Source organism: Felis catus, chromosome B2 (assembly GCF_018350175.1).
Source record: "Felis catus isolate Fca126 chromosome B2, F.catus_Fca126_mat1.0, whole genome shotgun sequence".
NCBI classification, from domain to species: Eukaryota; Metazoa; Chordata; class Mammalia; order Carnivora; family Felidae; genus Felis; species Felis catus.
Window position 1 is genome coordinate 106794245 of NC_058372.1, and position 12232 is coordinate 106806476.

The window sequence follows — 12232 nt, forward strand, 5'->3', positions numbered from 1 at the left end:
AGGTAATAAATGGACTCCTAGCCCAGGTCCACTTCACAGTGGGTCTCTTCAGTCCAGGGACCAATCCAGTGGTTATGTCCCTGGTCCCTGATGTATAATTGAAATAGACAATCCTTGGAAGTTGACAAAATGTCCACATGCATATATTAGTTCCTTGGCCTGTGACTAAAAGCTATCATATTGGGGAAGGACAAGTGGGAGCCTCTGAAGCTTCCTCTATGCCCCTCCTGAGGACAAGACTGCAAATTACAAACATCCCAAGGCAAATGGCAGAAATTAGTGCCACCTTTACGACCTAAAGGAAGTGCAGTGGTAATTCCCATCAAATCTCCATTTAACTCATCAGTCTGGCCCCTACCCACCCTGGAAGATGTCAGCAGAGTACCCCAAGCTCCATCAACTAGCAGTGCCAACTGTAACTAAGAGCATGACAAAGTGGTACGATCCACAGCCCCCCACCCCCCCCACCCCTCCCGCAGCTGATCTGGAGTCAGTACCTGAAACTCATGGTCTCTTTTCTCTACCATCCATTCTAGATTTCCCTCGCCCTTGGTTAGCACCTGTGACAGACAATACAATAAGTGAATAAACGTTATATTATGTTAGATGATGAAAATGCTATGAAAAATTGGGAAGGGAGAAATGTTTTGCAATTTTGAATAGGTTATGGTAGGCTTCACTGAAGTGACATTTGAGCAAAATCTTAAAGAAGGTGAGGGTGATCACCTTCAGGGAAAGGGCACTTCACGGATAGAACAGCAAGTGAAAAGGCCCTGAGGCCTGTTCATGTCTGGAGAATTACACAAACAGCAAGGCTGGTGGTAGCTTGTGGCCGGAGGTTGTAGGGCTTTAGATGTCATTATTATAAGGACTTTGGCTTTTACCGGGAATAGGATGGGGAGCCACTTGAGGGTCTGGGTTAAGAGGTATCATGACCTGACTTTACTTATTAATAGGATCGCTTAGATTACTATGCTGAGAACAACCTGTAGGAAGTCAAGGAGAATGGCAAGGCAAGAGAGAATAGTGGTTTGTACTGGGGTGATAGCAGATTTGGTGAGAGAGAGAGAGAGAGAGAGTGTGTGAACAGGGAACAGGGGCAGAGTGAGAGAGAGGTAGAGAGAGAGAGAGAGAGAGAGAGAGAGACAGAGAGATAGAGAGTGAGAATCTTAGGCAGGCTCCATGCTCAGTGTGGAGTCCACTATGGGGCTCAATACCATGACTCTGGGATCATGATCTGAGCTGAAATCAAGAGTTGGATGCTCAACCAACTGGGCCACCTAGGCGTCCTTGGATATTTTTAAAATAGAGAGTCCACAGGATTTTCTGCCAGATGGGGTATGAGATACAAGAGACAATAAATTGTCAAGGATGACTCAAATGTTTGCCCCAAGCACTGGAAGGATAGAGTATCCATTTAATTTGCCAAGATGGATAAATCTGGGAAAGGAGCAAATTTACGGGGACAAAATCAGGAGTATGATTTGGAATATGTTGAGGTTCAGATGTCTTTTAGATAACCAAGGAGATACATTGAATAGGAGTTTGATACCAGTGCCTGGAGATCAGGAATCATCAGCTAACAGGTAGGTTCTGTGAACCCTAAGATTTCGTGAAAATCACGGGGATAGAAAAGAGCCTGGGCCACGCAAACATTAAAGGGCTACAAGAGGAAGAGAAACTAGGTAAGTTGCAAAAAGACTGAGGAAGCCAGAAGAGGTTAGTAAGGAAAACCACAGGCATGTGTTGTCCTGGAGGACAAGTGAGGAAGGATTTCAGGGAGGAGCCAGTAAGCAGGTCTATCAAATCAAGTAAGATCAGGGCTTAGAATGAGCAATGAAGGTCACCTTGATAAGGCTTCTCAGAAGCAGCATTAAGGCCAAAAACTTCCACTGGAGTGGGCCAGCAGAAGGGACGAGAACTGGAGATGGGTATAGACAACTCTCCAAAAAAGTTTTGCTAAGAGGGGAAACAGACATAGGGAAGTAGAGTCAAGCAAGGTGTTTTTATTGTTTTGAATCCATGGTGGAAATGATACAGTGGGGAGGAGGACTGCTAAGGGGTGAGGGGAGGATGCTGGGGCCGTGTTCCGAAGAGGCAGGAGGGGCACGATCCAGCCCAGGTGGAAGGGCTTTCTTCGCATAGGAGTGTGGATAGTCCCCTCTGTCACAGGACAGAAGGCAGGGCACAGGGGGGCAGGTGCTAGCAAAGGTGTGCAGGGGGTGTGAGGTGGACTAAGAGCATGACAAAGTGAGGGGTTCCTTCTGGGTAATACTTTCCTCTCTCATTTTAGGAATTAATACAGGCATCACATTGCTAACTCTTGTAGGGGATCTCGGTCTACAGCGGAAGGGAGGGTATGAAACGGAGAATCTCATTCAAGTGCCTAAGAAGGACAGAACTTAAGTACTGAGAGCCTGACTTCCTGGAAATGCCTAATTTACAGAAGACAGAGCCTTCCCTCCTGACCAGTGAACATATGCCAAGAATCTCCCCATCCTCAAGCCCATGACCTTGCTTTTTGAACTCTGGCTTTTACTCTTTGCCCATAAATACCCCAAACCCTCAACGGACTCCTTGGAGCTTGCAGTAGCATGCATTTTCCAAACTGCAATTCCTCAGCTTTTCCCACATAAACTAGATTTCTGGAAATTCAAGTTTGCCTCAGTTTACCTTTTTATTTAGGTTGACACTAATGATGTAACTTTGGTCAGGTTATTTAGTGTCTCTAGGCTATAGCTACCTAATCTGTAAAACCAGGATAACAATACTACCTATGTTATAGATTGCTGGGAGGATAGAATGAGTTAATACCTTCATCTAAATATTGAAAAGTGCTTAAAAAATAAGCACATAGTAAGAAACATAAATAGATAATTTTTACCCTCGATCAATAGATATTATTTTTAATGGAGCAATAAAAAGTAAGGGGAGTTGAGAAATATGTTCCAGAAACTAATCTTTCAAATAAGGAATGCTAAAGACATTAAAAAAAAATCACTTAGGGGTGCCTGGCTGGCTCAGTTTGAAGAGCATGAGACTGTTGATCTTGGGGTTGTGAGTTTGAGCCTCATGTTGGGTGTAGAGATTACTTAAATAAACTTAAAAAAAAAAAAGAAAAGAAAAAGAACACTCTTAAAAAAAACAAAACCAAACATCTCTTCTTTAAAAAAAATTATTTAAATGTCTGAGGTTTCCCCCATTTGTAAAAGTATCACCTTCATTATGAATAGTATTAATGTGAAAATCAAATGTCATGTGTTGTGTTTTGAAGAGTAAGTACTAATATTATGATTGTCATGTTGTAATTAAAATCTCATTGAAATAAATAAGCACTTAAAACCAATTTAGAAATATTTCAGTTGCTGTGAATTTAAAATTTAACTTTGGCTCAAGGTTTCTTTGAAACTCAGTTTATTTTAGCATTTTTTGAGAAAACAATTATAACATCCATATATCTAATTATAAGGAAATTAAAGTTTCTTGGTTTTTGTAACCTTCATGAACATATAATGATATTGGGAAGCGAAATGACTGGACCGTGTCTGGCAGGTAACTTCCCATTCAAGGATAGGTTGTGTTACACTATTTTGTTCATCTTTACCAGTTCTTAGGGACAGAGTATATAAATGGTGTGTGTGTGGGGGGGGGTGGTCTCCAGGGGTTTACCGTACTCCAGGCAACTTGTCATTCCCCATTGCATGGAGGCCTCTCAAAGGCAGAAAATCAAAGGTTTCCAATATGCTGGATCCTTCAAGGCAGCTTTGGGCTCCCCTTCTTCCAACGTAGTTTAATTTCCCAACAGTGGTAAAATAAGATTAGAGACCAGTATATGTATGAATCCTCAATTTAAAATTATCCTGGACTAACTGTAATTCTAAAAGGACCAAAGTAGGCCTGAGACACATGTATCTTCCTCTCTTCACAGTGGATCTAGTCCCTGCTTTGTTGGCGATTATAAAGTTGAAAATTTGGAAAATGTTAAAATATATCTTAACTGCAGACATTATTTCTAAAGTATATTTCAGGTGTCTTTTAATGCTCCTATATATTTTGATTTTCATCCAAGTATTTCTAAACCCTATAACGGAGTTATGATGAGAAATTTATGCGCAGAAAAATGGAAACTTAATAACCAGTGACAAAACAAACAGCGCCCTCGGTGGCCGGTAGCCTGTACTGCACTTCCAACAAGCCCAAAGTGGCTTGCACTCCTTGAAAAATACCTAGTTGCTGTCGGGCAGGAATTTACAAGGCTCCCTTAGGAAAGATGATCCAAGTACGTTTAGAGGCATGCTGTCTCAACTCAGTAACTGTAACAGAAACAAAAAAGGTTACAGAATTATAGAACTTACAACCCAAAAACCCTGTGAAGACAGAAGTTTGCTAGACTGGCCAATCACGGCCTCTCACCCCATTGTTGGAGATGGACTCCACCCACGGCTCCGGATGCTGTTTGTACAATGTGGCCACACACTCCCTCACCCCCCACATCCTCTTGAACCAAGTGAACACTGAGCCTGAATCTGTAAAATGCAGATAGGTGAGTCCTCCGGAAAGATCAGAGAAAGGAACAGCAGGGAGCCAGGCCTCAAGGTAGATCAAAAGCTGCAAGGCACCAGAGAAACCCCAAGTTAGCACAGAGAACAGGGCTGCAGAGAGGGACAGTACTTGGGAGCACGCTCACCATGAGAAGTGGCGATAAGGGACCTTGAGAACCCCAGGGAATCTCAAGGGACCTTGAGAACCCCAGAGAGGCTGAGAGAACTTTTCAGTTCCAGGGTCATGTAGGCTGGTTAAACTTTGTTTCCTGCCCTTAATGAGATTCCCCGCCATACCCTTGCAGTGAACCTTTTATTTCAGCTAGCCTCTGAAGTTTTCCTCTTTTGTAACTCAGTAATACCTGAATCAGAAATGCTTAATCCTCTTTTATGGACAAGAGCCTTATAGACAGCAAGGTCATACTGCTGGCTACTGATCACTCGGTTCTAGAAACCCAATTCGCCTGATTCTCAATTTGCTAGGCTTCCTGGTCTTTATGTATCAGTAGGCACTGAAAAAGTCAGATCAGATGTGTTAAGTAGTATTACCATACTGGCTTGTTTTATTATGAAAGTCCTAAATTAAACCATGTTTGCCCCCACATAAAAATGAACCTTTCTGGTGGTTCAACTTGGCCAACGCTTAAGGTTCTAACCAAACATAGAGAAGAGTGGCCTAAAAACCATTTGTGCCCGGAAGATAAATAACTTATACCCTACTTCCTGGGGGAGATCAGGCCCAGTGTATAAATCCTATTTCCCTTCTGAGACTTTATCTTGAATCAGAGTATTTACATAGACACATCAACAATTTAGTTAAGCCTAACTTGACAGAAATGTCAAGTTTCAAATATGAAATACAATATTTAATACATTATTAACAGTAATGTTAATATTTAATAAATATTTAATACAAACATTATATTTAGATGCATTTTTAAGCCTTTAAGAAGGGAACTGATATAAGAACAACAGAAAAGTGTATCACAGGGAGCAATTTCTACAGCTTCCTGTGCATGTCTTCTGAGAAACAGTGAAGGGGATATGTGGGTAATGGCTCCCCATATACCTGGGGGGGCTATGGCACTTGTTGCATGGGACATAGACGGCAAAACCCCTATGGGAGTACTAACGTGAGCCAGGAGCCTTCTTTTATCTTCTTGAATGTTAACAATAAGGAAAGTAGACATGGGAGATATTATTCTGAACACTGAGGAATTTGCACTGGCCTCGTCTGCCACCCTGTGAGTTCGTTAGATTTGGAACGAGGCCGTCTGGAAGGTTAACCTGGCTGGCAGGTAGGCCCTAGTGACCCAGACTTTGAGTGTAGGTTGGTTCTGAATTCCCAAATGCTGTGGACTGGCTAAAAGTGACCTCCAGGTATCCTTGAGGTATCCTCAAGGTATCCTGGTTGACCTGAGATTTTCCCTACAATTGTTCTTGCAATAAGTCTACCAGCTAGGCAGCTTTAGCACTTGAAGAAAGCATAGGAATCAGGTACAGTGTTTGTGGGAATTCAAATTTGTCAACAAGAGGAGATCTCTATTATTAAAGTTTTGGTATAGCTTCTGAAAAAGTTTAAAGCTTAAGCCAAACAGTTAAAGATATCAGAATAATAAGCTTATTCTGTCTGCATTTCTGAGAAACACTAAAAATTATAATAAAATCCCTACTAGAAATTTTAGACTACCACATATACACTGAAGACATTATCTTTTACAGGTTCAGAAAACTCCTCTCTTTTACATAATTATAAGAGAGTTAAAATTCTGGTTTGGTCTCGCAAATTAGGTGTAATTCTACATTACTAAAATGTTTTAAAGGAGTTCACTGGCCTGAAATAAAAGTATTCTGACATGTTGATGCAGAATTAAGGGTTATTTTTATACTTTCCCTTATTGACCAGAAATATGATTTTTGAGACTGTACATACTCCCCCAAGATGCCCATGTGCTTCTTTGGTACATGCTAAATACCATATAAGAGAAAGTCTTGTGAAATCACATAGCGTAAGAAAAACAGGACACAGCAGGATAGAATGTGACCTCACGACATTAGACATTTTCAAGCTCTAAACTACTACAGGGAGCAAACAGCAGTGGTAGTACTTTTGACCCTGCATGCCCTTAAGACCATGAGTTTGGCCTGTAATACCATCGGCCTATAAAGGGAATAGACTGCCTTAGGGGGTAGCTGATTCTAAGACTAGAGGCAGGAAAAAAATCAAAGTGTGTCTGGAACGTGCTGTTATTTTCAGATGCTACGGATACTTTTAGAAATGTCAGAGTCCTAAAAGGACATCGGCATCAACATAATGGGACTTCCTTTTGACCAAGTTGTCAGATTTTGACCATCAAACACAAGCACAGCAAGGTAGTCGTAACCCGAAAGCAGGCTGTGATACAAGTTTAATTTTTTAGTAAGTAGGGGAATGTTCATATTGAACATATTTTATTCCTTCTAATAAGTTTGTCTATTTACAATATTTACAAAGTTATTTCTAACTGGGTAAGCATCAAAGAAATACATGGAACCTGTAATTTAGCCAAATGATCCTGACAGAAGAAGGTGCTAAAATAAAAAATAGGGTGGATTTATTAGCATAAATAATAGGATGCATTGTGGGTACAAAGAATAACCAGGTAGCAGGTGGCACAGGTGGTCATATACAATAATTAAGGAAGAGAGACAATTTAACACCGTATTTTAAAACATGAATTATTCAATGTCCTGAAGAGATAAGTTAAGTACATAAATCCCTCATTACCAAGAAGTGCAAGCTCTAGAATCAAGATTCCCAATAAGGAACACAGCCATTTTAAATAATGAAAACAGAACATATCAAAATACCCTAGTGACAAAGCCAACAGGTTACGTACTGCCAGCCATTCAAAGCTTTATTTAATACATCGTTACTGCAAGAGATACCAAGTTTCAAAGACATTTATAAGAGGAGGACTTAAAAGTTTACCACAAAAACAAAAACCAAACCAAAAACAACAGCTCGGCATGGTGACTCAGTTTCAATTGTCCCAGTCTACACAATCAGACTAGACTGTGTCTAGACCAAGATTCAACCTGTCGATAACCCGGATCCTCTCTCTTTCCCTCATTTCTAGTCAGACTATTGAAACTCAGGAAAGTACTAATACTGAGACATTAGGGACAGATCACATTAAGAATCATACTACACTGGGAAGTTATTAAGTAAGTACAGAAGGAAGAAGAAATTACCTAAACTATAGTCTTAATGATTCAGAATAAGTTGAGGTGAATGTGCAATAGTACATTTTACAATCCTCGCCAGCTGTTTAAGGTGTTATTTCAAAAGACTCATCAATTTGTACTCACAGTTTAACATTTTTCAGAAAACGTAATTAGCCAATTTTGGAATTAATGTTTAAATGCTCAAGAAAATTTGAGGTTCCTTAATATTTTGGTATGAACTTAATGAAACAATCATTAAACAAAGTACAGGTAGTTTTGGGTACTCTTCACATCTAAAAGCCCCTCAGACAATGGAAGCCTCTATTAATTATTGTTTTAAAAATTCATAATTCAGAAGATAAAGTCTGTAATTAAGAAATCCTAACAGCTCCTGCTAGAATCCAAAGGAAAAAGTGATTTTAAAAGGACTTAAGAAAGACAAAGTTTGAGATGTCTATTCCTACCAAACACAGCCATCATTTGCTTGGTTTTAAAGACAAATGAATCATAACTTAGTAGGAATCATATTTCCATATTAACCACTTGGGTAGATGCCACGATACATGATTGAGATTACTACACGCTCTCCTAACCACAGGATTTAAGTTGTGTTGAAGGTAGCCCCCCCCCCCCCCCCCCCCGCCCCAGCCAATGATACAAAGAATCTGAAGCACAAAATGTTAGCTCAAGACAACAGGGAAAACTCAAAAGGTCAATACTTCAGAAAGCTGCTGTTTGACCAGTTGCCAGATCTTTAAGAATACCATGGAACTGTAAGGATGCCTCCTAAAGAAGGAAAAGCATTAGCACATCTCATTTGACACACGAGAATAAACACAAAAATATTAGAAAAATCACATCATTTTGGAAAATTACAATATTCATCACACTCAGCACATCTTGGGTGAAGGAAAAAAAAAAGAATATTCTTCACCTAACCTGTTAACTTTATGAGGGCTACCTTCCTGGCATTTGTTCCTAAGTAAATGAAAGAAATGATCTCCCGAAGACCCAACCCCCATTAAAACAAAACAAAACAAAACAAAACAAAACAAAACAAAACAAAACAAAACAAAACAAAACAAAACAAAAACAGCAGAACAAAACCAACAAAAAACCAACCCAAAACAAACAGAAACATCTTTGGGAATACAAGTATTACATTTGCAAAATTAAGCACAATTTCGATTAATTCAAGTGCTGGTATGACACTGCCCGACTCTGCCAGACACTGATTATATGACTTTTCAAGTCATGAAGGTAAAGCTGAAATTATAAAGCCTGTCGGGGGTGCTGGTATTCTAAATGGAACTCATTATGGCCAAGAGTTTTTGTTCACATATAAATACCACGTCAATATCCCAAAGGTGCTGTGTTGAGCTGGGGAGGCTGAAATTTGACCTGAAAGCTTTTCATGATTATGGTTTTTTTCTCATTTCTTCATCCCAATCAAAATCCAATGCTTCGTCATCTAGTTCTGATAAAGTAAAGAGAGATTTTTTGGAAAGAGCCAATCTCTCAGTGGACCCGTCTAGCTGGAAAGTTCTCCTCTTCTTGCCGGGCACTGGAGCTGCAGTCCTGGGAGGAGGGCTTGGGCCTCTCTCTCCCTGGTTGACACTTTCAGGAGGAGGAAGGGATTCCGGTTTGGATGCAGAGGGGCAAGTAAAGGAGAAGTTTGCCAATTTGGCTAATGTGCAGGAGTGAACCTTGCTGCTTTTGTTACTGCTTGAGACCTCTTCCTTTCTGTCTCTTTGACAAGTAAGATGAGAATGCTCAGTCTTGTTCCCAAGCTCTACTTCAGGCTGGATGGTTCTCCTTTCAGGGACATGTTTGCTCTCCTCTCTTGACGTGTCTTCCTCCGGTGGCTTCCGGGACACCTGCTTTGCCTCACTCTGTGGCTGGTTTGAGTTCCTGCTTCCTGAGGGAGAGGCCAACTTTTGGGGACCCTTCACAGGCAAGGTTGAGTCTCTGCTTGCAACGTGGGGAGTTTCAGGACCTGGGACGGCTACTTCAGTTGTGCCCAGAGACACATGACTGTGGTCTTCAGGGGAATGGATCAGTTTCGACTTTGGTTTGAAAGTAAATTTTGCTAGTTTGGCCAACGGGGGACCTGGACTCTCGGCATATTCAAGTTCAGGCTCTTCCCTCTGAGCAAGGGATTTCTGTCTCGTTCTTTTGGGAGTTTCCCACGCTCCCTGTGGGCTGTGTACAGGACCAGAGCGAGGATGAGGCGAGCCTGTGGGCCGTGAAGGCGCCCTGGAGGGATTCCTGTACAGCTCCTGGGCCCTCGCCTTGTGCAGTGTGTGCAGTTTCCTGGAGACGTGATGCATCAGTACCGAGTCTGGCTCACCGGCAGGCACTGCCATTTCAGAAACCATTGCTGCCTTTTTTGCCTCTTTACCTTCCACATTATCTGGCCTTGATGGAGCTTCTGCCTCTCCTGGTGCTAGAAGCTGTCCAGTTTCCAATTTGCTCCTTTGGCCTGGCTCATTCCTTTCCTTACCCTGAGATTTGTTCCGGAAGATTTTCAAAGCCATTTTCCCCCCAGTTGTTTTGGGAGACACAGGAACAGTGTTTTTGGGCTCAATCTGATGAGCTGCTATGCAGTCAAACCAGTCCAAACTCTCATCTTTGCTGTATTTGTGCTCAGGTAAATGTTTTCTATTTGTTGATGTATTAGGCCCCAGGGGGGAGAGGGAACTGGGAAGTGGGCTTCCCTCAGGACTGCCTCCAGCAGAGGACGTCAGTGTACTACAGTTCACTTCCTGCCGTGCTGACCAGATTCTGGACTTGCATTCTTCTCCTGGATCATTTTTCAAGGATCCTGGGTTAGTCTCTGCCTCCACTGCCTGGGGCTGGGATTGGTACGCACTCTGATTCTGTAACCTGTGGCAGAGATAAATAAGGAAAACATGTATTGAAGAGAAGAGAATTTTTAACCTTTCCATTTCTTTAGTCTCTGAGATGCCATCTAAAGGCTTCAGTCCAACATAATTCCAAGTTAATACCAAATACAGTCTCTTAGAGCAGCAGGAGGAAATTATCCTTTCTCAGCAGTATAGAATTTAAGTGCTTTGATCATCATTTTAAAACTGAAATGAAATAAAGGAAAGGAAGTAACAGGTTTGTCTACATCTTTAGATCTCTCTGAAAGTCCATTTAATTCATTTAAGATTGTTTGAAGGTCAGTGTAAAATGCTTATTCTTATCTCTCCTGTTACATGTTCCACTACAACACAGGCTTCTAACTATCTGCACAGTGGACAGCTGCTGATCGGGTGGTTCTTTCGTAGGCAGTCTGCAGGTCAGAAACAGAGTGGAAGCCCAGAGATTATGATCTCCTCACGTCTCTTCACCTGAGTACTGAATTTTAGCGCACCTAAAAGTCACCTTCCTTGGGAGTAGAGACTGTGATCCCGCTGGCCCTGTGGCATCACGTTCATGGCACACCTCCCCCAAGCAAGTGTGACATCTTTCCTGCAAAGTGTAGCCATTTCAACACATGTTCTGGGCAGCTACTCTCTATCCAGCTGACACAGAGGTGAAACCTACTGACCTTCCAGAATGAAGGATCTGACCAGTGATAGTCATTTTCAATCTTGGGCATGCCCGAAATGGAAATAATGCCAAAGGATCAACTTCCAACAGAGATGACAGTTTCTCAAAAGGAACAGCTTCGCAGTATAAGGGGCAACGTGATCCCACTTCCGTGTGTTAAATATGAAAAGAACTAAGCCAAAGAGCAGACGAGTAAGTTATTCTAAAAATCATGTGTAATCACAGAAAAAGGTATAGAAGAAAATACATTACATTTAAATGAATTTTAGATTTAAATATATTTAAATACATTAAAATGTTAATGGTAGGCCTCTCTGGGAAATAAGATTATATGTGATTTTTATCTTTTTAATTTATTACTGTTACTTTTCAAAATACTCTATTAAGAACATGTATTACCTCTTATGATCAGGAAAAAAAAACCCACAAAAAATTATGATAAAAATACTGGGTTATATTCACTCACTATAGATTTGGACACATCAATACAGCAAAATCCATATTCACCACAGTCACAGCCAAACAAAAAAAACCCAAAATAGCTTGCAAAATTACTTCTATCAAATATACATCAAATTGGGGTCAGAGATATTCATAATTGTTAAAGCTCCATAAAAAATGTTCTAAAAGACAGTGAATTTAAGGCATAGAATAATTTAGCCCTACCATTTTAGTCTTATTCTGACTTTGGGAATTAAATTCTCCCCTACATAAAATGTTTCCAGTTTTACTATACCTTCCTAAAAGACAATCTCTTTGCATTCTGTTTTCATATGAATAGAATGACCACCATTTGAGGCTGGCTGTCACTGGTAAGCATTTTCCAGAAGAAAAGTGTGATAAAGGTACAATAGTTTGATGAGTCATATATGACCACTTTAAGGAATAGACAAGTCTTTCCTGAGGGGATAAACCTATATGCTACG

The 12232-nt window shown here is 40.8% G+C and overlaps 1 protein-coding gene across 6 annotated transcripts in view; it reads right to left on the bottom strand.

Annotated features, from left to right (window-relative positions):
* Window positions 1–8591: 8591 nt before the first annotated feature.
* Window positions 8592–12232, bottom strand: part of MCM9 (minichromosome maintenance 9 homologous recombination repair factor) — a 109777-nt gene continuing 106136 nt past the window's right edge. For 3 of the 6 annotated variants that reach the window (XM_003986512.6, XM_023254296.2, XM_023254297.2), the window contains one exon: window positions 8592–10634. In XM_003986512.6, coding sequence (XP_003986561.3) covers window positions 9167–10634 — 1468 coding nt within the window. In that variant the 3' untranslated portion in view covers window positions 8592–9166. Of the gene's footprint in view, window positions 10635–11316; window positions 11479–12232 lie in introns of those variants that run through there. The other 3 variants (XR_006598215.1, XM_045057960.1, XR_006598214.1) reach the window with 3 other exon arrangements.